The following is a 26,718-nucleotide window of genomic DNA, read 5'->3' as shown; positions in this document are numbered from 1 at the left end:
CATTTAACACAGAAAGACAGCATAGTTCATGTAATGAGAAAAGCCATAATAGGCCAGTTTTGTGAAGGGCGATGATAGGCAGAGTTACATAAAAAATATTATTCAGACTTACCCGTCACAATAGGCCCCGACGGGCTGTGTAGCATGGAGTTAAGTTATGTGCAGTTCCAAAAGGCGTGTTATGAGAATGCCCCGACAGGTTGTGTAAATTACAGCCCTGATAGGCAGTGAAGTGCAATTACATTGATAGGCTGTGTATGCTTCTATAAGCTACATAATGTGAAAGCCCTGATAGGCCCATAGGCATAGCTTGACGTTTGAGCTCGGGGGGGCCAAACCAACCAGTCGATTTGGTCAGTCAAACTTTTAAATACATTTTAGCATTTCTGTAGTAAATGTTCAAAGTCACAATTCGTGTTCCATTAAAAGCGGTTTTACTATGATTAGAGCAGAAGCAAGCCCGTAAGGTTGCCATGGCAACCAGATATATTGCACGCAAATTACTTGTAAAGGCTGCGCTGTCTATTTCTGCTGCACTAGCAATAAACACGTTGAATAGAATGCACCATAAACATTTTTGCAACAGAATCACAAAGTAGATTTTAAGCAAATCAACGAGTGAATTACCCACTGCTTTAAAACAGATATCCGTTGGACATTATTCAAGTTAAATGCACAGGCACACAAACACATTTAGTAATGTTAAATCTTACTGAAAATGGCCGATTAAGCAGTTTATATTCTGAAATATATTTCTAGATTTTGTTCTGTGTGCATTAAATTACATTTGGATGTAAATGGTGCTTTTTCTGACATAAATATAAAACACTGAGCTGCTAATAGAGCGTCCTTTGGATCACCTTTATGAGGCTGTCCGGGTCTGGAGTCGGGCATCTAGCTTCATCTGTCTTTATTTTGGTTAGGTTCAGATTCCTCTGCAGTTGTTGTATGTTGTAAAAAAAAAAAGAAAAGCCCTAAATATCCATTCATGTCATGCAACCGCATGCAACAGGCAAGCATGCAGACTATTATCCGCCAAAATGCAGATTCGTCACACGCCAACTTTTTACGCAAATAAGATTGGGAAAGCCTATTAGTAAGTTTGATTTTATTTATTAATTTATTTACAATAAATAAAATATATTAAAATAACTACGTTATGTGCTCTATTTACCTTTGAGTTGAAAACATTATTAATTAACAAATATTTAGTCAAATCTTTCAATCGTTAGGGGGGGCAAGGCCTGGCCCCTGGCCCCCCGCAATCTCCGCCTATGGATAGGCTGTATTGTGTGAATGACCTCGATAGGCCTTTGTATGTGAAAAGCCTCTTTCGCTGCAAGCCCACAGATATCAACTAAAAAACAGTGGGCCCCACAACCACCAAAGCCTGTGGGCCCAGCTCGCCCGCCTTCTCCTGTTAGAGCTCTCCGGCCGCTGCCACAACGCCACAACACCCTACTCCATCTGCTGTAGATGAACCAAAAACAACTGATAACAGCTCTCAGTGATATGTGTCGGGTCCCCACTACGATAGCAGCAACATTCACTAATGTTTACAGAACAAGCGGGAACCCAGTGTGCCTGTAGATTTCTCTATTTCTGTTTAATCACATGATAGAAAGTCTAAGGCCTTCTCAAGCTGTTCGCCTGACCCATCTAATCAGCGGCCTATTATGCATCAAACTAAGATTGCTGTAGGGACAAAAACTAATGCCATCAAGTTAGCATTTTTAAACATTCACTCACTAAAGAATAAATCATTTCTGATCACTTAAAAACCTGATGACTCATCTGATGACTTAACAACTGCAAACAACCTGGATTTTATGTTGCTCAATGAAACAGCCCCTCCTAACTTTACTTTTATAAGTGTCTGCAGAGCTGTCAGGAGAGGTGGAGGTATAGCTGTTCTATTTAAAGATGTCTATCAATGCAAGCAAGTGTCATTTACTTGTCTTTTGAATATCTAGGGCAGGGGTAGGCAACGTCGGTCCTGGAGTGCCGATGTCCTGCATAGTTTAGCTCCAACCCTGAAAAAAATCTCACCTGCCTGTAGCCCTAGTAATTCTGAAGACCTTGATTAGCTTGTTCAGGTGTGTTTGATTAGGGTTGGAGCTAAACTTTACAGGACAGCGACACTCCAGGACCGATGTTGCCTACCCCTGGTCTAGGGATTGTGCTGAAAGGTGCTCCACCCATTCTATTTATCATTATTTACAGGCCTCCAAAATACTCTCCAGCCTTTGATGAAGAGTTCACAGAACTGTTATCACTGATTTCCTCAGAGTTTGACTGTTTTGCTATTGCAGGGGATTTTAATATTCACATAGATAATGCAGAAATCAAAACTACAAAATAAATTATAACTGCTTTAAACACTTTTGACCTGATTCAGCATGTGCATGGACCCACACACAATCGTGGACACACTCTAGATTTACTCATCAGTAGGGGTCTAAACATTTCATCCATTGTTATTAAGGAAGTAGCACTATCTGATCACTTTTGTATTTTCTTTCATATATTGATCTCTGCTACCACTGAATCTAGATCTGTTGATCTTCTCCTTGTTTCCTTTAACTCAAAAGTTAAGAATGTTATTTATGATATTGCTCCTGTGAAAGTCAGCAAGAAGACTGGCAGACAAAAAGCACCTTGTAAAAAATCAACAGCAGTACAGAGTATGAAAAGACAATGCAGAAAAGCTGAGCGGATGTGGTGGAAGATGACGCCTCTGGCTTGCTTAGTTGGGGACACTTAATTTCCAGTGATATCGTCGATTTGATTGCACAGATACTATTTAAACTGAACTGAGCTGGATGGTGATATCACTGAACTCAATAATGAAATGCCTTTAACTGAAAATTGAGTGTTTAATCTTGTCATTTTACATTACTGACACACTATTTTCCTATTTTGATATTGGATAGTTGCTTTGACACAATCTGTATTGTTAAAAGCGCTATATAAATAAAGGTGACTTGACTTGACTTGATTATCAAATCCTCCAAGTCAGATTGTCAGTGAGAGGTCAGACAGATTCGACCACAATTTTAAAAAGTAGTTTCTGTTTTTGAAGAAATTGATAGCAAAATTTTGGAAGAAATAGTACAACACCTTAAATCGTCAACCACTTCAAAAGTGTGTTTAACTGTTTGGAAGCAGATCTCTTAGAAGTGGTGAACACCTCCCTTCTTTCTGGGACTTTTCCAAACTCGCTGAAAACTGCAGTTGTTAAGCCCCTTCTGAAAAAGAGCAATCTTGATTCCTTTTTTATGCAAGATTATTGAAAAGGTTGTTTTTAATCAGCTGAACTACTACTTAAACTCAAATGGACAATTTTCAATCTGGTTTCCGACCGAATCACAGCACAGAGACAGTGCACATAAAGATAATAAATTATATTTGCTTAAATTCTGATTCTGGGAAAGTATCAGTGGTGGTACTACTAGATCTCAGTGCTACATTTGATACTGTCTATCATAACATACCTCTAGAGAGACTAGAAAACTGGGTTGGGCTTTCTGGGATGGTACTCAAATGGTTCAGGTCATACTTTGAAGGGAAAGGCTATTATGTGAGTATAGTGGATATAGCTACTGTATGTAATGCATCTATTGACAGTATAAGGTTGCGCTGCTGAGGCGATGCTCACGTAGCCTCTCAAGGAGAAATCAAAATGCACAACACACAAGAAACTCTGCATACTGAGGTAAAAATTCAAAATGGAAAGTTTTTATATTTAAAATACAGTTAGTTAGGCAACATCACACAACGGTTTCACCATTACGACTGTTTAACAGTTCTATAAACAGTTCAGTAAGCAAATATAATAATATTAGGTCACTTATTACATTTTAGGCGGAACCACAGCGCATCTCACAGCAACCAGCCAATTCATTGCTGAATGATTCAGTGTTTTGAACAAATTGGTTGAGTCAAAGTTTCATTAGCCCATGCATAAACATCTGATGATTCAGCTGTTTGAACAAATCGTTTGAATGAACGACTCAATGACTCACTCATTAAACACTCACTACTGGCACCTACTGGCATTTTAATTTAGTTGAAAAGTATAATTTCCACCTTCATTTCTTGTTTGTATTCAAAAAAATATTTAAAAGAATCTCATAATATAATTTAATTCAGTTGTATTTTTCAGTTTAAATGATTTAATTTGATAACGCATAGATAATAACAATCACATTATAGTAATTTAATTTATAGATCAAATGTAAGAATTTGAAATGAAAGTATTAATGAGATTAGTGGGAAAATGCCCTCTATAAAGGTAAAAAAATGCCCTTGAATTAAATATAAAAACATGTAGATTTATATGTCACAGCTGATAGAAAACTGATGAGAATATTGCTTCAGATTAAATCATATTAGCAAAAAACAAACAAGCAAACAAAAAAAAAAAAAAAAAAAAATATATATATATATATATATATATATATATATATATATATATGCCCGATACCATAGAGCACAAATCCCAATTTAACCCCTGCTAATGCCCCAGTATAGTGATGGGGACACTATACTGTCAAAAAGCACCGTCCTTGGGATGGGATGTTAACCAAGGTCCTGACTCTCTTTGGTCATTAAAAATCCCAGGATGTTTTCCCTGGCCAAATTTGCCCATTGGCCTCTGACCATTATGGCCTCGTAACCATCCCCATATCTACTGATTGGCTTCATCACTCTGTGTCCTCTCCACCAATAAGTTGGTGTGTGGTGGGCGTTCTGGCGCACTATGGCTCCCGTCGCATCATCCAGGTGGATGCTGCACACTGGTGGTGGATGAGGAGATTTCCCCTCACAATGTAGAGTGTTTAGACAAAAGAAGAAAAGTACTATATAAATGTAATGAATTATTAATTAATTATGTAATGTGAAGGCCACTATAGGCCAAGTAAGACCGAAGCCAATAGGTATGAGGAAACTAAATGAAACCACCACCAGTATCTGCAAAGATAAACATGCCTTGATTATAGCTTAAAGATGCCTGCTGAGCACTGAAACAGATCTTACCTCATACTTGAACAATCACACAACAACCAAGCGCTTTGTCTTAAATGCATGTGTGTGAATAACCTTGCAAAGAATAAATTGTGCACCCAACTTCCACAAGTGTATAAAACAATATAAATACTTATCATGGTGTAGGTATAAATACTTATCATGCTGATGAAGATGGAATCCTGAAGGAGACTAGCAGCCGTGTTTTTGATAGCAGACCTGGAGAGTCTTCAATGAACATTTTATGTGATCGTTCAGGCGAAACTCGAAGAGCAACAAACATGAGGAAGCAGGATGCTTTTGCAATATTGTAAGCGTTGAACGCGACTGCTAGGTGAGCATTCCTTGATAGTACACGTACATCAAGGAGACGTCTATTTGATGTCTGCATTTTCATCTGCAAGACGTATTTTTTTGAGTGTTTGCTCATCTGCAATACTTCTATTGGACATTTCCCATCAGATGTCAAACAGACTTACTGTATGTTAGATATCTTTAAGATGTTTATGATTAGAATGTGATAAACTGACATCTGAAAGATGTGTCAAGCGATCTTAAACAGACATCTTGTACTTACATGAAACAAACTGTACTTACCATGTAACTAAGTTATGGAACAGCCTATAATTACAGTTTGTAATTATGTGGATGTAATAGGCAGCTACTGTTACACAGCTACTTGTGTAACCAAAAGATTGTTACATGTGTTGTTACAAGATTGTTACAGCTACAGTACTTGTACACTTAAGTACAATCTTGATACACTTTATATTAAGTGGCTTATGCCTGTGCAATATTCTGTAATTGTAATGTAATGAGAAAGGTATTACATGTATTTAAGCTGTGTACTGGTGGGTTAAATCAAACTAAGCTGCAGCTGGATAAGGTGTACAGTATAGATACACATGAAGTACACTTAAGTACAATCTTGATACACTTTATTTTAAGTAGCTTATGTCTGTATACTTAAATTTATAATTACAATGTTTAAGTCTGCAACACACATGTAACAATCTTTTGGTTACACAAGTAGCTGTGTAACAGACTCAAATAGTTCTGTGATTGGCCAGAACTATTAGTATGAATGAATGACGTGGCATTAGAGTCTTCCTGACAGAACTTGCACTAAAAACTTCATTTTCTTCACCCTGAGGCTTATTCATTTCCCTTTTGGTGTGAAAGGGCTATTGCAGTTGACAAAAATATAAAAACAAATAAGCAAGTCCAGCTCATGTGACAAAAAGTAATGCAAAAGTAATGCAATGGGTTACTTTCCATAAGAAGTAAATTATTAATGTAATTAGTTACATTTTAATGGAGTAGCACGATATTGTAATGCATTACTTTTAAAAGTAACTAACTTTCCACAACACTGCACTTGTTTTGTAATGAATTCATTCATACTATCAAATGAATCTTGAGATCTGTTCTGTAGAAAGAGAGTTTTCAGTTAGATTTGTATTCTTATCCATGAATATAAAGACCTCTGTGTCTAGGGTCATGAAGGTCAATGACCTAACAAATGTACTCCACTAACAAATGTACTTAACATCTGTAACTCTTTTAGGGGTCACAGCACTGCTGGTTAATGTTAAACTATGACAATGAGTAGTTTATATCAGCTCTATGTGGATGTATTTATCATGTTCTGTTACTCATCTTTGAAGGCTAAAAAATATGGCTTTACTATTGGTGTGTTTAGTTTAATTCTCTTCTGCTCAACAAAGCCACATTTATTTGATCCAAAAATTGTGAAATATCTTTACTTTTTATAACTGATTACTGTTTGAATATATTTGTAATTTATTCCTGTGATCAAAGCTGAATTTTCAGCATCATTACTCCAGTCTTTAGTGTCACATAATCCTTCAGAAATCATTCTAATATTCTGATTATTATTATTATAAATTTTTTAATTAGTTGAGTACACCTTTCCCAGGATTCTTTTATGAATAGAAAGATCCAAAGCATTTTTCATTCAGCATTTTCTGAAATAAAAAGCTTTTGTAACATTATACAGGGTGAAGTCAGCTAAAATGGGCTATCAGGTAAAATGGGCCAAATAAGGTTGTAGCATCATATCTCTTTAAATTTTTACACATAATCACAATAACTGGTCTTGCATTGTTGCTTCAACACTTGTTGACATGTAACAATAATTTAGATTGGTCTGAGTTTTTTAAGGCAGGCAGGGCAGAGTGTCATATGAAGCTCGTCAGAGAAATTGTAAGGTAAGTGAGCCTGACATAGTAAATTTCATTCATCACTAATAAGGGTACTAAAGCTATTATAAGTAAGCTTACCAACAAAGCAAATGTTTATGAACAATGTTTTGACATGCTCTTTCAAATAAAAAAGTTTAATTTAAAAAAGAAGCTTTGATTTTTTGTGAAAAAGGTCATTTTAAATGGCTGGTTAAGCTAAAATGGGCCACAATTTTCAGCTAAAATGGGCTGCACACATACATACTTTTACACAGAAATTGAGGGTGAAAATAGGTTAATAGGCCTAGATATGTATCTATACAAAATCTTAACAGTCTTTTAAAATATATATAAAATATATAAATTATATCTGCAAAGACTGCCTTTGAAGGGGATACAGCAAGAGATCTAACTGGCCTTACTAGGTGCAATGTAAAGACCGACAGTATACAGGAAATGTTAACGTGTTTTTGTGTTTTGTTTTTTGTCAAATATGTCCTAATCTTTAACAAAACGTTTGACACATATTTGACAAGCATACACACATACATGCACACAAAAGACACCAATGTACAGAAATACACACCTATATAACATGATCAGTTTATTTTTAATTGCATTGTTTAATGAAATATTCCTTCAACTTTCTATTTAATGAAATACATCTATGGTGTTGTTGGTATGGCACACTAAAGACAATGATGTCAATTTACTGTTAAAAATAACATGATTTCAGCTGAAATTACCTGGCCCATTTTAACTGAATGTTGCGCCATGGCTCAAGAAGGTACTTGCTGATACTCTAACTCTTATAATTTTAAAACAATTATACTTTTTCACATTGCAAAAATATTTATATATTTAAGACCCATGCTAATTTATAAAAATATCATTAGATCTCATACATAGCTTATTTGATGGTATTATAAGTCATTTACCAAAACGTGGCCCATTTTAGCTGACTTCACCCCACCACTATACAATTCAAAAGCTTGGAGTCAGTATAATTTTTTATTTTTATTTATTTATTTATTTATTTATTTGGGGGGTTAATTTGGCAAGGATGCTTTAAATTGATCAAAAGTGATAATAAATAAAGTATATTACGTTTTATTATATTATGACATAATAATGTTATACCAAAAAATTATATTTCAGACAAATGCCGTTACTTTCTATTCATCAGAAAAACCTGAAAAATTCTGCTTAGCTGTTTTCAACATAATAATAATAATAAATGTTTTTGAGCAGCAAATTAGAATATTAGAATGATTTCTGAAGGATCATGTGACTGAAGTAATGATGCTAAAGTTCAGCTTTGAAATCACAGGAATAAATTAGATTTTAAAATATATTCAAATAGAAAACAGTTATTTTAAATAGTAAACATATTTCAAAATGTACTGTTTTGTACTGTTAAAAATCTCACTATTCAAAAACTTTTGATCGGTAGTGTATATATGTATTAAAGTCAGAGCACCCTCACTAATTTAAGAAGCACCCTCAGCGATTTGTTTCTGGAGCAGAGGTCATTCCAGCGGATTGTTCTTTGTACGAGAATCCAGACGTTCTTGATAAACTCGCACAGAATGAAACTGGATGGCGATATAGACCCGCCCACTCGAGAGTCTCCGCGCCCCGCCCACTCGAGAGTCTCCACGCCCCGCCCACAGCACAACAGAACCCACCCTAAACAACAACACTGTCCTCCGGCAGATAAACACTTCCAAGACACGGTCTCATCCAAGACACTTTCTCTGGACACTAGAAGAGTCTTTACACGTGGGAAGATGCATTCGGGCAACCTTGAGAAAGTGGGTTCGCTGAGGAAACGGACGCTGTCTCGAGGAATGAGCGAAGACGAGTCTCTTCGGCACATTATCAGAGACGTGAGTCTATCACAGCTCCTTTGTCGTGACTCGATTTCTGATCTCCGGAGGTCGTGTGAGCTGGATTACATTAGCTGTTAGAAAATACAAAGCCTCGATAGTAATAGTAACGTTAGATTGATAATAATAATATTATTACATAATGCTCGACTCGGGCTGCTCTTCAGGGTTCTGACCGTAGCACCAGGATGTGGCAGATAATGATGAAAACACACAACTTTAATGAAAAAAACCCGAACATTTACGTGATTATTAGTACCAGTTTTACTGTAATTCTTCATAAGTAAGGGCGTCGTGTTATTTCAACAGAGCACACCCTCCGATGATGCTGAATCTCGCGATGAAACACGGTGTAAAGATGATTTTAAGATGTTTTTTTGTTCTTCAAACACAGTCGTTAAACAATAGTTATCTTCTCGAGTTACTGACTTTACTGAAAGCAAATATTAAAATCTTATAGTGTCGTTTTGACCAATGTGATTGTAAAAGTCCTGCTTTGATCAGTGATTTTATAAAGAAAAACTCAAATATCGCTCACTGACGTCGGTCAGTTCACAATCACATGATATTTTATTGTCAGAGATGCGTTAAAGCAACTTTTCCCCCCTAAATAATGCAATATAGTATAAACCCGCTATGAGGTTAGTGATTGTGTGTTTGTGCAAGCTGTCATTGTGATTTCAGCATCTTTTACAAATCACCTACAGTCCTGAAGTCGTTAAAATAAAAAAATAAAATAAGTTCAGCTGTGATCTAGTGTTACCATAAATCAGCATTTTTATGGGGCGGTTTATAATATTTTTTTTAAATATACAAATGTAATGCTTATTTTTATTTAAAGCAGAGAAACCTGAACCAAAGTAGACCTGCGATGAACTGATTTGGCCCTCCATGCAGTATCACAAGAGAAAGGAAAAATTGTATTTTTTGTTTTAATATTTTTGTTTTATTTTTGCTTTGAAATGTAATAAAACAAAGTTAGTGTGAAGTGAAAAATAATTTAAAAAATGAACAACAAAAATAATTCTTTATAAATGTAAGTTTAGTTGGATATAATGTGACATTTACTGTGGGCTGGTGGTCCTCGATCAAGTTGTATTTTTGCTCTTTGTATTATCGGTTTTAAAGGAATTGGTCGCAATTTATTTTGGAGACCATTTCTCACTATTAACTAACTATTAACTACAATTTTTGCCTCAATAAACTCCTAATTTGCTGCTTATTAATAGTTAGAAAGGTAGTTGTTGAGTTTAGGTGTGAGGTGGATTAAGAGATCTAGAATATGATTATGCAGAATAAGGCATTAATATGTGCTTTATAAGTACTAATAAACAGCCAATGATATGCTAGTAATATGCATGCTAATAAGCAATTGGTCTGAATTAAACTGAAGTGTTACCCAGGTATTAAAAGGATTTAAGGGAATAAAAAAAAAAAGAATCATGCATTTTTTAAATTTTATTTCATGAAGTTTCCTGAGGTGCACTTATACTGTTGGTGAGATTTGCTTTGCATCACAATTGTCTTAATTTATAAATAAAAGGCTGTTTTCTGACTCAGTTTAAAGGGACAGGTCACTTTTAAGACTTCACCTGCTGCTGTGATTGGGTAACTTCTTTGCATAATCAATATAAATTACATGTGGAACTCTCTCTCTCTATATACAGTATATATATACACACACATAACCATTTTTAAAAGTTCATAACAGTATAATTGAAAAATAAACACCTCTCACAGCTCACTTTTGTCGACTATTATGAGGAATGGTTCCCTCATATCAGTATGCAGATGTGAGGGACTTTATCTAAATGAAATGCATACAGAGGTCTCACTGTTGCTCAGTGCACTTACGTTGGTTTATATACAACAGCATTGCTGCAGCAGACAGACTGATCTGAATCATCACATGACGTTTAGACAAAGAGTGAATGTGTGTGAAATCAATCGATCATTTTTATTTCGATCCTCACAGACAACTTTTCACAAAATAAATAAATAAACATAATTACCGAAAAAGGTGTAGGCCGAAGCCTTGCTTATTATGCCTATCCTTTATACATAGTTAACTGATGAGCAACACTTTTCACTAAGTTAGATAATACAAGATAAACAATATTACATAAACATTTCCCAAAGTGTACAAACATAGTTCAAAACAAACATAACAACAAAAATACACATTCCAGCTATTACTTCAATATTTTAATAATACATTCACAATTTATTGATACTGAGTCATATAATTATCACCTTATTTTTATACATTTTCTTAAATTTGCAAAGTGAATTACACGCTTTTAATTCCTTATCACATTGATTCCATAGATTTACACCTTTGACAGATAAACACCTACTTTTTACATTAGTTCGTGCTCTTGCTTTTTTAAAGATATACAATCCTCTTAGATTATACTGGCTTTCTCTTATTTTGAACAGCATCTGAATACAATTTGGAAGTAAATTATTATAAACTTTGTACATTAACTGTGATGTATATAAATCAACTAAATCTACAAATTTTAAAGCATGTAAATTAATAAATAATTTGTTTGTTGGTTCATAATAATCAACCCTTTTAACAATCCTAATAGCTTCCTTTGGTAACATATATATTGCATTTAAATTGGTTTTATATGTATGACCCCACACCTCCACACAATAAGTAATGTATGGAACTATGAGCGCACAATACAATATATATAAAGTTTTTTCATTCAAAATATGTTTTATTCTATTTAATATTGCAATGGATTTGGACATCTTTGTTTTTACATGATTTATATGTGATTTCCAACATAATTTATGATCAATTATAACACCCAAAAATTTATTTTCATACACTCTTTCTGTTTCCTCATTTTTAATCCTTAATTTAACTTTATTGTTACTTTGTCGATTACTAAATATTATAAATTTTGTTTTACTTAAATTCAGTGAAAGTCTGTTATCATCAAACCATTTTTTGAAACCATCAGTTGTATTTCCACTGTATTCAGAAGCTGTTCCAAATTTTTTCCCGAACAATATAAATTTGTATCATCAGCAAACAGAACCATTTTTAATACTTTAGACACTTTACAAATATAATTTATATACAGTACAAACAACTTGGGGCCTAGCACCGAACCTTGCGGAACACCACAAATAACTTTCATTAAATCTGATCATCTAAATTTCATTATTTATTTGTACAAATTGATATCTGTCATCAAAGTAACCTTTTATCCAAGCAAAAGCTTTTCCTCTTATACCATATCTCTCCAGTTTCATCATTAATAATCCATAATCGATAATGTCAAAAGCTTTTTTTCAATCTAGGAACACCCCCACAGTATATTCATTATTATCCATTGAAGAGGAAATCAGTTCTACCAGTTCCATCACAGCCATTGAGTTCGACCTGTTTGTTCTAAAACCATACTGATGATCATTTTGTGTTTGTCTATAAAATTATCAAGCCTTGGAGAACTAGGAAAGAAGAGAAATTGGTCTATAGATGGAAAAAAGATGCCGATCTCCACTTTTAAAAATAGGAATAACTTTAGCTGTTTTCATATTACTTGGGGATATTCCTGTTAAAAAGGACTGATTACAAATTTGTGTAAATGGTTTTACTATATATTCTATAATATTTTTTATTAACGACATGTCAATATCATTACAATCAGTGGAATATTTATTCTTACAGTTATTAACAATATCAAGTATTTCCTTTTTGTCAACTCCCCTTATAAACATTGAATAATCATTTCTGGAAATATTCATTTCATCTATCCTATCCCCAGTTCTCTGCGCCATGATCACTTTTGCTAAATTGCTCCCAATATTTATAAAATACTCATTAAATTTATTGACAATGTCATTCATTTTATTTATACTTAATTTATCACCATTAACAAAATAATTTGGGTAATCAACTTTTCCAGTATTCTTTTTAATTATACTATTAAGTACTTGGTTATTTGTATGTTATTCTTATGCTTGTCCAATAACTTATTATAATAGTCAAGGGCGTAACCATGGTATAGATATTGGGGGGGTCCAAATGTGGATTTGCATTTGGCAACCCGCCCCCCCCCCCGCAATAAACATTACTTATTGCAAATAGTGGCACTTATCTGCACCTCTGCATTGTAATACATTATAAAATAGTATGCAATAACTTATTGAGTGTAATTTTTTAATTTTATTTAAAATTATTAGGACAAAAGCCCTCCCTACACCTACCCTACCCGATACTTTATGTTCAACTTTTTGATTATTTACTTCATTTTTATTGGAAAATAAATGCTTTTCTGATGTGATGTGATTTGAAATTTAAAAAGGGAGAAAAAAAGTTCGCCAAAAGGCAGATTCGAACCCTGGTCGAGCGTGTCAAAAGAAGCATAACACACGCTTTACCATCTGCGCCACTGAATCTAACTAATGTTAACCGTCTTTTGCTAATTTGACTATCCCAATAATACGTTTGTGGGTGGAATTAGTGTAAATAGCCTCTGTCAACAACATGGATATTGGCACTTAGACACTCCGATTTTTTTTATTTTTTATTCCCAACAATTAAACAGTTGCCCACAGAAAAAAACAGGGGGTGCTGCAGCCCCCCCAAAGTATATGGTGGTTACGCCCATGATAATAGTCCTTTTTACTAAATCTTATAATACTTATTAATTTATTTTTATATATCTTATATTTATTATTCCTAGGAGAGGATTGTGAAGTTTTAAGTTCATGTACTGTAAGCAGACACAGGACATGGTTATGACTAAAATGGCCCCAAATGTGACAAACAGAAAACAATTGAAGACAATTTAAAATCTAGTCACATGACACATGGGATTTTCTTGCCCAAAAGAAAGAATGGTAACACTTTAGAATAGGGAACACTTATTCACTATTAACTACGACTTTTCCCTCAATAAATTCCTAATTTTCTGCTTATTAATAGTTAGTAAGGTAGTTGTTAAGTTTAGGTATTGGGTAGGATTAGGGATGTAGAATAAGGCCTTAATATGTGCTTAATTAGTACTAATAAATGGCTAATATTCTAGTAATATGCATGCTAATAAGCAACTAGTTAAGAGACCCTAAAATAAAGTGTTACCGAAAGAATTATATTATTATAAAATAATGCATTTTGAACTATTTGCCTATATATATATATATATATATGATGCCGTTAAAACACACTTCAGAGTCACATGTTTTACCATGTTTTAGTACAAAATTACATTATGTGACAAATAATGTAAATGACATGGAAATGCAGTTTGTCACTTAGATTTCTTTGTTGTTTTATACTTGTAATCAATAATGTAATTGTTGTTTTTGTCCTGCAGGCAGAAGAATCGAGCAGACACCTGTCACGCAGCGATAGCAGATATGGATCATTAAAAAGAGGACAAAGACAAGAAAGCCATGTTAGTATTGTGATGATTGCAGCTTAAGCGTTTGCTTTTAGGCAGTGAATTGAAATTTTCAATTTAAGCAGAACATCACTCTTCCAGTGTGCTTAGAGGAATAGTTCAGCCGGAAATGAAAATTAGTTGAAAATTTGCTCATCCTCGGGCCATCCGAGATTAGGATGAGTTTGTTTCTTCATCAGGTTTGTAGAAATGTGTCTCTGCATCAGTGTCTCAGCAATGGATGCTCTGCAGTGAATGGGTGCCGTCAGAATGAGAGTCTGATAAAAACATCACAATAATCCACAGCACTCCAGTCCATCAGTTAACATCTGGAGAAGACAAAAGCTGAAACAAATCCAGCGTTAAGACGTTTTTAACTAAAGCCGAGTTTAATCCATAATAACACTTCCTCCAGTGAAAAAAGTCATATAGTTATTATTATTATATTTTTTATCAGCTGTTTGGACTCTCATTCTGACGGCACCCATTCACTGCAGAGCATCCAGTGACACAATTCTCCAAATCTGTTCCTTTGCTGTTTTCTGTTCCTTGCTGAAGAGGATGTACTAATTAGTTTTATGATTTTAAACATTGGTTTGTTTTGTATAGCAATGAAAATTTTTCTGTTTTTTTTTTGTTTTTTTTTAGAGTGAAGATGATCTATTCTCTGAAAACATAAAAATGGTAAGTTTATCACCATTTCTACCAAATTTTATGTTTACTGTTATGAATTACATAAGCTGCTGTTTCATGAAAGTGGCAGTGACATGTGATGCATGCTAAGCTAGGCTCCAGACAGTAAAGGGTAGTACTACAGTACTAAATGAATCCTTAAAGCGAGTTTAGACACATGAAGTCTGGAGTGTTTGAGCAGCAGGTGTGGAGGTGATGAGGGCTGTGAGATGTGACTCATGTAAGGTGAGTCTGAGTGAATCATGAATGGGTGTGTCTCCAGTCCTCGTTTAGATGTGCAAATCATTGTTACGTGTTTCTCATGCACTGACTCATGAGCCTCTCCTCACGAGCACATTACTGCTAAAGTGATCAAACGAGACTGAACTTTTGTCCTGTTCATCCTGGAGCATTGCTTTGGCTGTCATTAGATAGATAAACAGATTATAAGATAGCAAAACATAAGGACATTATTGAAGTCATAATTTATGTATTCAGTCAAACTCAGAAGTCGACAAGAATGATATATATATATATATATATATATTAGTGCTGTCGAGTGATTAATCGTGATTAATGGCATCCAAAATAAACATTTTTGTTTACATAATATATGTGTGTACTGTGTATGTATATTATGTATATATATAAATACACACGTATTTAGAAATATTTACATGTATATACATTTATATATTCATATTCTTATATTTTATATTATATATAAAAGTATATTTAATATATAAACAAAACATATTTTTCTTAAATATATACATGCACATGATTGTATTTATATATACATATTAAACATACACAGTAAACACACATACTGTATATTATGTAAACAAAAACCTTGATTTTGGATGCTATTAATCATGATTTGACAGCACTTATATGAATATATATATATATATATATATATACAGTGCCCTCCACTAATATTGGCACCCTTGGTAAATATGAGCAAAGGCGGCTGTGAAAATAAATTTGCATTGTTTATCCTTTTGATCTTTCATTCAAAAAATTCACAAAATTCCAACCTATCATTGAAGTAAAACAATTGAAAGTGGGGAGAAAAACTCACGATGAAATAAATGTTTTTCTCCAATGCATGTTGGCCACAATTATTGGCACCCCTAGAAATCCTTATGAGCAAAATATCTCAGAAGTATATTCCCATTCATATTTACTTTTTTTCATATTTACATTACATTTAGCACGCCAGGGTGACTAGGAGCATGAAATTGTCCAGCCATGACTTTTGTTCCACAGGGTTATAAATATGAGCATCACAAAATAGAAAGTGTCTGTAAGAAAAGAGCTAAAGCATTGAAAATCCCCATTTCCACCATCAGAGTAATAATTAAGAATTTCAAATCAACTAAAGATGTTACAAAACTGTCTGGAAGAGGACGTGTGTCTATATCGTCCTAATGCACGCTGAGGAGGAGAGTTTGAGCGGCTAAAGACTCTCCGAGGATCACAGCTGGAGAACTGCAGAGATTACTTGAGTCTCGGGGTCAGAAACCTAAAACAATATATATATCAAATATATATATATCAAACATCCCCTACATCAGCACATGTTGTTCAGGAGGGTTTCAAGGAAAATTCTCCTCATTCATCCAAAAACAAACTCCAGCAAATTCAGTTATCAGACACGACCGGATCTTCAAACAGCACTGGCTTCTATGCTCAGATCAAACTGAAAAAAGAGCTTTTTGGCAGCAAACCCACCAGATGAGTTTAGTACAAACAGAGATGAAGTACTCCATGTCCACGGTTAAATATACTGCTGGATCTTTAATGTTGTGGCCTGTTTTTCTGCCGGAGGTCCTGGAGATCTTGTTCAGATGCATGGCATCATGGATTCAATCAAATACCAACAGATAAAAAATCTAAACCTGACTGCTTCTGTTAGAAATCTCGGTCCCACTTTATATTAGGTGGCCTTAACTACTATGTACTTACATTTACATTAATTATTTGGTACAATGCACTTATTATGTACATACATGTTTTTACATTGTACTTATATTTTTTAAAATACCTATATGTAATTACATCTGTAATTAATTTCTGTAATTACATTTATAATTACACTGTTAACCCATCCCTTACACCTTAACCCACCCTTAAACCTACCCATACCACCAAACCTGTCCCTAACCTTACATTGTACTTATTTTTTGATGTAAGTACATAGTCGTTAAGGCCACCTAATATAAAGTGTGACCGAAATCTTATAATGGGCCGTGTTTGGATCTTCCATCAGGACAACAATCCAAAACAAACATCAAAACAAACACAAAAATAGGTCACTGAGCAGAAAATGAATCTTTGACCACGGCTGTCCCAGTTCTCTGACCTGAACCCTACAGAAGATGAGTGAAGTGAACTGAAGAGAAGAAGCTGTGAATCTGAAGGATCTGGAGAGATTCTGGATGAAGGAATGGTCTCTGATCTCTTATCAGGTTTTCTCCAAACTCTTCAGGCATTACAGGAGAAAACTCAGCGTTGTTATCTTGGTGAAAGGATGTTGCAATAATTGTGGCCAACATGAACTAGAGAAAGCATTTATTTCATCATGAGTTTTTCTCCCCACTTTCAATTGTTTTTACTTCAATGATAGGTTGGAATTTTGTGAATATTTTGAATGAAAGATAAAAAGGATAAACAATGCATATTTATTTTCACAGCCGCCTTTGCTCATATTTACCAAGGGTGCCAATATTAGTGGAGGGCACTGTATATATATATATATATATGCTGATGGCACTTAAACACTGTTGCTCGAGTCTCTTTGTAGGTTTGTCGACATGCTAATTTGAATCCGTTTTCATTTTATAAGTTTAATAAGACTCGTTTCAATCATGAACGACACATCACCATGTATTGAATAAATCAGTTGAGTTAATGGTACAATGACTGACTCATAATGCACATAATTCTGCAGGAAAAGTCACTGATCAGGCCTTGTTATAAATAAAAGTGGAATGCAGTTGAACAAAGACTTTGTTTTACTGGAATGAATCAAAACAACCATAGTTCCACTAAATGAGTCTATAAAATTGGCAGGCGGCACAGACCCAGCTAGGCAGAGAGTCTTACATGAAGGATTACAGGATTACGAGGCCATCTTCTCCCAGATCTTCACTGCCAGGTCTGCCTGAGCAGACAAGCTCAGTGGGCTTTATTAATATTCAAGACATAAAACAAAAACTGTCCAGAAGATAAAAACAGACCGGCAAGGTGAAGCAGGGCAGGATAAATCAGGGCTGAATGCAGCTGTGAGCTCAGTAACATCAGACGTTTGTTTACAATCTGACACAGGAACTGGGAACACTTAAATAGGGAAGGACATTATGAGGGTAACGAGGAGCAGGAGGGGAATATTAACCAATAATCAAATAACTAAAATATTGGGGTAAAGACAATAGATGGCAGAACACGTGTCATATAGAAACAAACACAGCTAAATCCATCTGTTAACACAAAACATGAAGACATGAGAACACATGGAAAAGCCCCAAAGCTTCATGCTATATTCAACACGACAACACAGGAATGCCAGGCCGAAGAAAACATAAGCCAGATCCCCGGCAAAAACACACAAGAGACCACAGCAACAAAGTGAACACTCACAACGGAATTCAAAACATCATTAAAATGATTATATCTGAGTTTGGAGTAGAAACATAATTTTATCATTAGGAAGCTGAGACGTTTTGTGCAGAGTTTTTTTTTGTTGATGTCACATGTTCCTTTATTTTCTGATAATACAACAGGTTTTGTCTTATTGACCTACTGCCAACGTTATGTGATATTACCCATGAACTAAAGGTGGTTTAAAAATTATATTAATGTTGTTAAAGCATCTACCTAATATGACGTTTTTGTATATTTGTAGGATTTTGATATGTAGAGGTGAATGCATTATATGGTGATAAGGAAATATTAAGAACCTATAAATATTTTGTAATTTGATATAATTTCTTACTCTATAAATAAGGCTATGATTATGATTAAAGAACTTGCCAGAGTTTCAAGGTCTGTGACAATAAATCTCCTAAAGATATTTGATGCATAGCCTATTGTCCATCCCTAAACGTCTCGTAAAATGAGGTGTGTGTGATGGTTTAACATGGCAGTTATGGCAGCCTCTTCATATGCTGCAGCTTTAATAGGAACTTTGGCTCATGATACTAACATTGTTTGTCTGATGAGAATGACAGGTCAGACTGTTGTGGTGAGCATGTTTTACACACAATATCAAGTAAAACATATGTAGAAATATGTTATATCACCTTATGAAAATATCACCTTAGAAATATCACCTTGATGTTTTGGTAAAAAAAAACAAAAACAAAAAAAAAACATGGATTGTGGCTCAACACTGCCAGAAGCCACGCCCCTTGTCTCTGACATCATCTCAGCTGTTTGTGCAAATATATATATATATATATATATATATATGAAAAGTTCAGATGCAAAAGCCTCTAAGTGCCGTCTGAAATTTTCTTCTAAAATGAGCAGTTTTATCAGGCTCCTAGTCCTAGTCAGATTTACATTTACATTTAGTCATTTCATTTAGATCTGGACCAATTTGTTCTTTTAGTTGTTTAAAAGAATTAATCTCTAATAAATAAGTTTTTAAAACTAGGTTGGCTTGAGAAAGTCTAGCCTGAAAGTTTAAAGCAGTTGTAAAACCCTAACTTGAAGTTTGACAATTTAGATACATAGACAAATGTTGATAACATGTTGCTTGCATGTTTTATGTTGCTAACATGTTTATGGCATGATTAGCATGTTGTTAGCACACTGTTAGCATGATTAGCATATAGATAGCATGTTTCTAGCATGATTGGCCTGTTGTTAGCATGTTTTAGCATGATCAGAATGTTAGGCTACTAGCATGATACTACTATGTGGCTATCAGGATTAGCATGTTGTTATAATATCCTAAGTCTCTTCTTCACAAACTCTCCCTTTCAAAAATTAACCATGTTTTTTGGCGTATTGACTACCATTTAACCACAGTTTTACTGCAAATACCATGGTTAAACTATGGTTAGTGTTGCAAAACCATGGTTAATTTGTAGTTACCATGGTTTAACCATGGTAACCATGATATTTTGGTTTTATTTGTAGTAATTTGAAGTATTTGTGTTTAATTTTCGTAAGGGCTGAGACGTTCAGAAATGAGCATCTCTGCTGCCAGTGCTTGTTTTGAGGGTGTTTTGTTCCCCTGTGCAGATAGAGCTGAGAGCGAGCTACGAGGATTGTCTGCAGGAGGTGCGGACCCTGGAGTTGCAGCAGGAGGCTCTTCTGTTCCAGGTGGACTGTCTTCAGGACGCCCTCGAGGGCACGGAGGAGATGCTCGCTGAGACCCAGAGAGACAATCGTAATCTCACCATGGTACTGTAGAGATGTGTGAGACTAATAGAGGTCTGTTTCAGACCTAAGTGAGAAAAATTTTGTAAAAGATTACTTTTGACTGAGTAATGGATTCATTGCTTAGACTTCACGTCTGTTGGAATACAGTTCTTTCCTTCTGTTTGACTCGCTGTGATTTTGACCGCAGGAGCTGGAGCGAGAACGAGAGATGAGGAGGAAGTCGGAGGACATGCTTGCCTCATTAAAGCAGGAGCTGGAGAGGTTAAGAGAGGTGAGGAAAGACTAAGCTTGCGTAATCACATTTAGAAACGAACAGAAACTGCAGCGTAAAGCCAAAGGAGAGACAGGCTGGCGGTTTCTGTGTGCTTACGTAACCGTATTTGGAGAACAGCGAGCGTGTTCACTTCCTTGCTGTTTCATTTAGGTTTTTTTATCATGTTGAAAATGTGCCTGTATATGTTCTGGTGTATGAAAGAGGCTTGAGCTTCTGGAGGATGTGTTTTTACGAGTGCTCAGTTGTAAGTAAGGGATAATGAAGTCAATTTAAACCCTAACAAAGTTGTGACAGATGTGGAGTGGAAGGGTCTTGGATCAACCTAAAAGTTTTATTTGTTTCCAAATAAACAAATAAATGGACATGAGATGTACAGTACTTGCAAAAGTCTTGGAGACGTTGCCACAGTTCTTCTGGATTTAGTCTCAGTTTGTTCTGTTTCTTCATGTCATTCCAGACAGACTGATGATGATCAGATCAGATCTCAAAAATATCACTGGATTATTACAATTAATGACAAAATGAATGTTTGTAAATGTAAACTGATATTTCCTCCTGACACACTACAGCACTAGATAGAAATAACTGACTTAAAACCATTTTTAGCTGCTGATAATACTAGTGGCCTAAGACGTTTGGACAGTACTGTAGATTTCAGTTGCAATTATTCTATTATGTGAGCAAAATAAAGTGATACGCCAGACATGAAACTAGCACAGCTATGTAGGAAATCACTTGTTAACTGTAGTTTAGTTTTTTTAGTGTTTAGTTTTGAGGATATTGAATCATCAATGATGTTGAGAAAGGACTCTAGGTGGTGATCTGGTGTCTAACAGATCTAGTTAGTAAGTGATGTGAAGTCCTGTATCAGTGGTCTTAACCAGAGATATTTTAGCCCTTTGTGTGCGTTTGTGTGAGATTACCACACAAAACCAGCAGGCTTGTCAAAGTGGCTGAAAAACTACATTAGAATTTCCTACTTAAATAATAATAATATTCTAATTATTCAAATTGTAAGGACATATGTACTTTGTGGTGGAAGAAAGTACTGTATTGCCTCCTACACCCACAAGAGGGCACAGTGAGCAAATATAAACCAAATAAAGTGGCACACTTTTATTTAAAACAGTGAAATGACATGACTTTGTACAAAGTGCATGATGTTTTAAACAGATAACTGGAGGTTCATCAGTAGTATGAGAAGACAAGTGCTTTAACAGTCAGTGTAATGTATAATGTTAACACAGAACAGCAGACTGTCATTCTGAAACACCACTCATACAGCTACATATTGTTCACACTTGTCATGTAGAAGCGGGATTATGAGACGCTGGTCTGGAGCAGGTTAACTGTTAACCCACAAACAGACTGTGCAGTGCAAACAGTGCGTTGTGAAATAATGTTGTGTAGCAGGGTATGGCTAAATGCTTAGCAACAGACTACCAATCGCATACCTCAAATGAGTGAGGGGAAGTTTGGGTTTGCACAGTGTGCAAAATGCAAGATTTAATGTTAAACATTTTCCAAAGGTTAGAACTCAGGGTCTGCACTCAGTCACAAACACCTCTGTGCTATTCCTGTTATACAGTATTTTAGAGTAAACAGTTGGAATGCAACAATACAGTTAGCCCCCGGTTCAATAATTACTTCAGTTTTTAATCACGGTTTTCAGTTTGGTTCTGATGGCACATCAGAGTATTTTTTGTGATCTGTGATTTAAAATGCTGTAAAAAATTAAATAAAAATAAAATCAGTACACTTTAATTAAAACTTATAATACACTTCTGTACACTGTAGAAAACCATGGATTTTCATATGTCTATTTCAAATTTCTTTTGAGAGAAGTAATATCTTTATGGATTGGCCATTATTTAATGCTATAAACACATGTAATGTCTGTTTCGTTCATACTGGAAGCCAGAGGGCGCACTCGTACAGAAACTCCAGATATGCATCACAGAAGTACTAGAACAGATGACGCTCCAGGAAATCCCTTATATGGACAAAGGCATTGCTGTAGCTGAATAAAAATAATATATTTAACGCTTAAACTGATCAAACATAAAGACAATAAACACTCGACTGCAACAATGTATTGTGACTGACTGACAATGTCAGTGTTCTTAAAACCTCTGTGGGTAATTTCATAATAATTAAGTATATTTATGATCCATTGCTAATTGACATTGCCTTTATTACAGTATAGAATATATACGTCTGTGTCATTCTGTGATAAGAAGCCACATCAGATCACAAAAGTTAGTTATTACAACACTTGACTGTTGTTGTGGTATAAAAACATGTTATAATATTTTCTTTTGTTGGACAGCAGATTTGGAAACCCTTGTCATTTTAAAGTGCCCCTATTATGGATTTTTGAAAATGACCTTTCATGCAGTGTGTAACACAACTCTAAGTGAATGAAAACATCCTGCAAAGCTTTAAATCTGAAAGTGCACCGTGTATAAAGTTATTGTCTCTCAAAAGAAAGAGTTGACTCTGAATCATTGAAATAAATCGTTTTTTAAAATGAATCCCAAGCCGTTTCAGACATTAGCACTTGTTGATCTTTTCGTGTTGGTCTGACTGAAAATGCAAATTGATTCTTTGCCACTAGGTGCCGTTTTTGGAGCGTTAAAATAGCGGTTTCCCCGGTAACACTGTGCACAAAACAGGACTGGGCTCACAAACGCTGCTTTATCAGGCGTTACAGGCGAGATGAGATGAAATGAAAATGAGACCAATTGGACCAATCACCGCAGATTAGTGTCACGCAAAGGAGGGGTTTGGAAAAATGAATCCTTGAGCGAATCGCTAAATTTAATTTGATAGCCCTAATAAGAACCGGCTGTTCTGAATCCTGTGAGGTGAACAGCACACACAGTTGAAAACTAGCACACGAACGGCGTGTTTGACGAGTCACTGTTGATTTCTAGGTGTCAAGATTGTTTTGTGTCCTCTGCAGGAAAGAAGCAGCGAGCCCGTCTGGCTCCAGGCCGCTCCGGAGGGGACGTCAGTGGGCCGAGACGAACAGACGCTCGCACACAGCGAAGGCACCTCCGTGGATGTGAACACGAGCCAGCTCTTACAGCTGAAGAAAGCGGTCAGCCAGACACTGAATCCGTCAGTGTTTCACAGCCAGAAGCCTGATGCTCAGGGTGGAGATGATAACGACGAAAGCAGCGGCTACGAAGATGCTCCGTCCGAGTTCTCGCCCAGTCCGTCCACTCCAGACACGCAGCCGGACGGAGCTCTGCTGGACAGCGAGGCTGAAGAGGGAGGAGATGGGATGAGTGACTCCGAGTCCGGCCTCTCTAAAAGTTCAGATTCTTGTGCTCTCTCTTAAATTATTCTAGTGCTGTAAACCGATTAATCGCGATTAATCGCATCCAAAATAAAGGTTTTTATTTACATAATATATGTGTGTGTGCTTGTGTATATTTATTGTTTATATATAAATACACACACATACATGTATTACTAGTATTTACATATATACATCTATATTATATTAACATGTTTTTCTGAAATATATCAGTTATACACACACACACACATATATGTAAAGAAAACTTTTATTTTGAATGCGATTAATCGCAATTAATCGTTTGACAGCACTAAATTATTCATAAAGTGCTGATGAACACTAAATGTGCTTCATTCACTTTATCCAAGTTACCTTTACTCAAACAGCCTTTGCACAAATGTTAAAATGAAGACTACTTAGTTATACTCATCAGTCAACAGAGTTATTTAGGAAAAGAAGGAATCTGCACTTTGTTTCTGCTGGTCGTTTTTTTATAGCTGTGTTTGTGTTGGATTTTGTAACGTTCTTGTATCCCCTGCTATTAAACATGAGCTGTCCAGCGATTCAGGACACAAGGTAATACTTTGTATCTGTATGTTGGCCATATTGATAAAAAATGGAATGTAATTTTTCATATTGTATTGAAAATGAAGTTACTTTGAAATCTCGCAGGTGTTTTCACAGAGAATCAGTTATATTGAATGATCTGACAGACTGAGGGCCGCTTGCATTGCTTGTGCTGGTGAGTTTGGATGTGGACGACACTGGAGAAGTCAAAGTCTGAGCTGACGTTCATCATCCTCCATTGAGCAACATGTGTCTATCCACATGCCCTCTAAATACACTTCTGTGCAAAGCTTTGAGGCACATGAGACACTTCACAAAAACATTGCTTTAGGGTATCTTTTTGATTAGTGTGCCAGCAGGAAATATCTTTTCCTGCATTTTACATTCATTTTACATTTCCAAATATTCCTTCTGCAAATAATAATAATCCAATAGGATTTTTGTATGAACAAGGAGATTCCTGGAACAGTTTGCCTGCAAACTCCCTTAAAACGCCGCTGTGCAGTACCTAGGAAAAAGCTGTTTGAGGTGGTGAACCTAATATTAATATTGATTTAATCTTCTTAAGTTAAAGCAGCTGCATTTAGTTTTGTGTATTTTTGCGAACCCCCTACAGCTGAGTGGAATCCATTGTCGTAATTACAGTGATACAGTAGCTGCACATGTGCATTTGTTGCTGCTGTAAAACAGCTTTTCGTGGGATTTCGTACCCGCTCGCCAAACTCACACACTCCCAGAACAGACGTTTGCGAAAGAAACAGAAGCCATTCGCCTGATTATAAATCGGTGTACCAACAGAAAGATTTTGAAACTGATATTTCAAGGTATTTACTAAAACAAAAAAAAGTTTAAGTACACAAGTGCTAAGAAGACAACACAGTTTGCCTGTGGATTTAGGTCATTCCAGATGGACTGATGATGGTGAGATCTGCCGTCGGTCGCATTAAAATTTATGTCGGTTACATAAAAATATTAGTCTCAGTTGAATCCAAAACAATAAGACTGATTACCCTGGGCTAACTGCTAGTTGGTCAGACTTTCTCTTAACATAGAGGCTAGTTAATGCAACTGGCCACTGATCTCTGTGTGGCTCAAACCATCAGTTGGTCATATGAAAAAAAGTTCTACTTGTACTAGTTGATTTAATATTTTACAGAGTTATTATGTACAAGAAAGGGATGTTTTTGGTGAAGTTGTATTTTTTATATTGGTGTTTATTTTTATTTTTTACATTCAGTAACACGGCTGGTTTTAAAATCTTATGTTTTAGATTCTTCATTTTGTCAATCGCCTCAAAGCTTTTATGAGACAAATTCTAAACCAGAAAAATCCTTATATGGCAAAGGTTTTAAAACATTTTTCTAATTTAAAAGATATGACAATGATCAGTTGTGCTGTTAAGATCACAATGATGAATCATAAAGTTTTTTTTTTGTTTTTCCACACGAGATGTTGTTTCTCAGGGAATTTATACTGATTCCTTAATAATAATGAAACTAATTATCCTAAAACGCTGGTTCTGACTTCCAGACAATCCAACACAAGATGTCTTTACTACTAAGCTAAGTAGTTTTTATAGCATATGAAATGTATGATTCATTGAAATGCTGGAGCTGGTAAAAGAAAACAGTGGGGTTCATTAAAAAAAAAAATGATTTGTGAAATGGGCCCAATGTTTGTTTTTTGTTTTTATTATTATTAAATATCTTATGCTCACAATGGATGTCATTTTTAATTGTTAACAAACGTAACACCTGTGTGTTCAACTGAATAATAAGATTAGTTAAGAAGCTTTATGGCAACATATAATACTACAAATATTCATTAACTTATGAATCTGATGAACTAGGGTGAACTGTTCCCACGATGCTGCATTTTTATCCAAAATGTTTAAAGCATTGCATCAATATCAAACTTCACATCAGTAAAATGTGGTATTGCTTGTTTGTCCACATGTGTAGCTGATATGTCT

At 35.2% G+C, this 26,718-nt stretch overlaps 1 protein-coding gene across 1 annotated transcript; it reads left to right on the top strand.

Moving 5' to 3' along the window:
- Nucleotides 1-8,906: 8,906 nt before the first annotated feature.
- On the top strand, nt 8,907-26,465 carry si:ch1073-456m8.1 (leucine-rich repeat flightless-interacting protein 2). The gene is made up of 6 exons (XM_058792423.1): nt 8,907-9,121; nt 14,464-14,544; nt 15,178-15,213; nt 20,458-20,619; nt 20,786-20,869; nt 23,838-26,465. Exons 1-6 carry the CDS (start codon nt 9,023-9,025, stop codon nt 24,216-24,218), a joined length of 843 nt encoding a protein of 280 aa, XP_058648406.1. The 5' UTR covers nt 8,907-9,022; the 3' UTR covers nt 24,219-26,465.
- The last annotated feature ends 253 nt before the right edge of the window (nt 26,466-26,718 follow it).

This window comes from Onychostoma macrolepis, chromosome 11 (assembly GCF_012432095.1).
Source record: "Onychostoma macrolepis isolate SWU-2019 chromosome 11, ASM1243209v1, whole genome shotgun sequence".
In the NCBI taxonomy this organism is placed as follows: Eukaryota; Metazoa; Chordata; class Actinopteri; order Cypriniformes; family Cyprinidae; genus Onychostoma; species Onychostoma macrolepis.
The sequence above is the reverse complement of the archived record's forward strand: the minus strand, read 5'-3'. Positions and strand labels throughout refer to the sequence as shown.

Bases quoted from the DNA above. Each gene is read 5' to 3' on its own strand.
- si:ch1073-456m8.1 (XM_058792423.1), top strand. From the start codon at position 9,023: ATGCATTCGGGCAACCTTGAGAAAGTGGGTTCGCTGAGGAAACGGACG. The intron at 15,214-20,457 runs GTAAGTTTATCA...TCCCCTGTGCAG, and splicing joins TCTCTGAAAACATAAAAATG to ATAGAGCTGAGAGCGAGCTA. The intron at 20,870-23,837 runs GTGAGGAAAGAC...TGTCCTCTGCAG, and splicing joins AGCTGGAGAGGTTAAGAGAG to GAAAGAAGCAGCGAGCCCGT.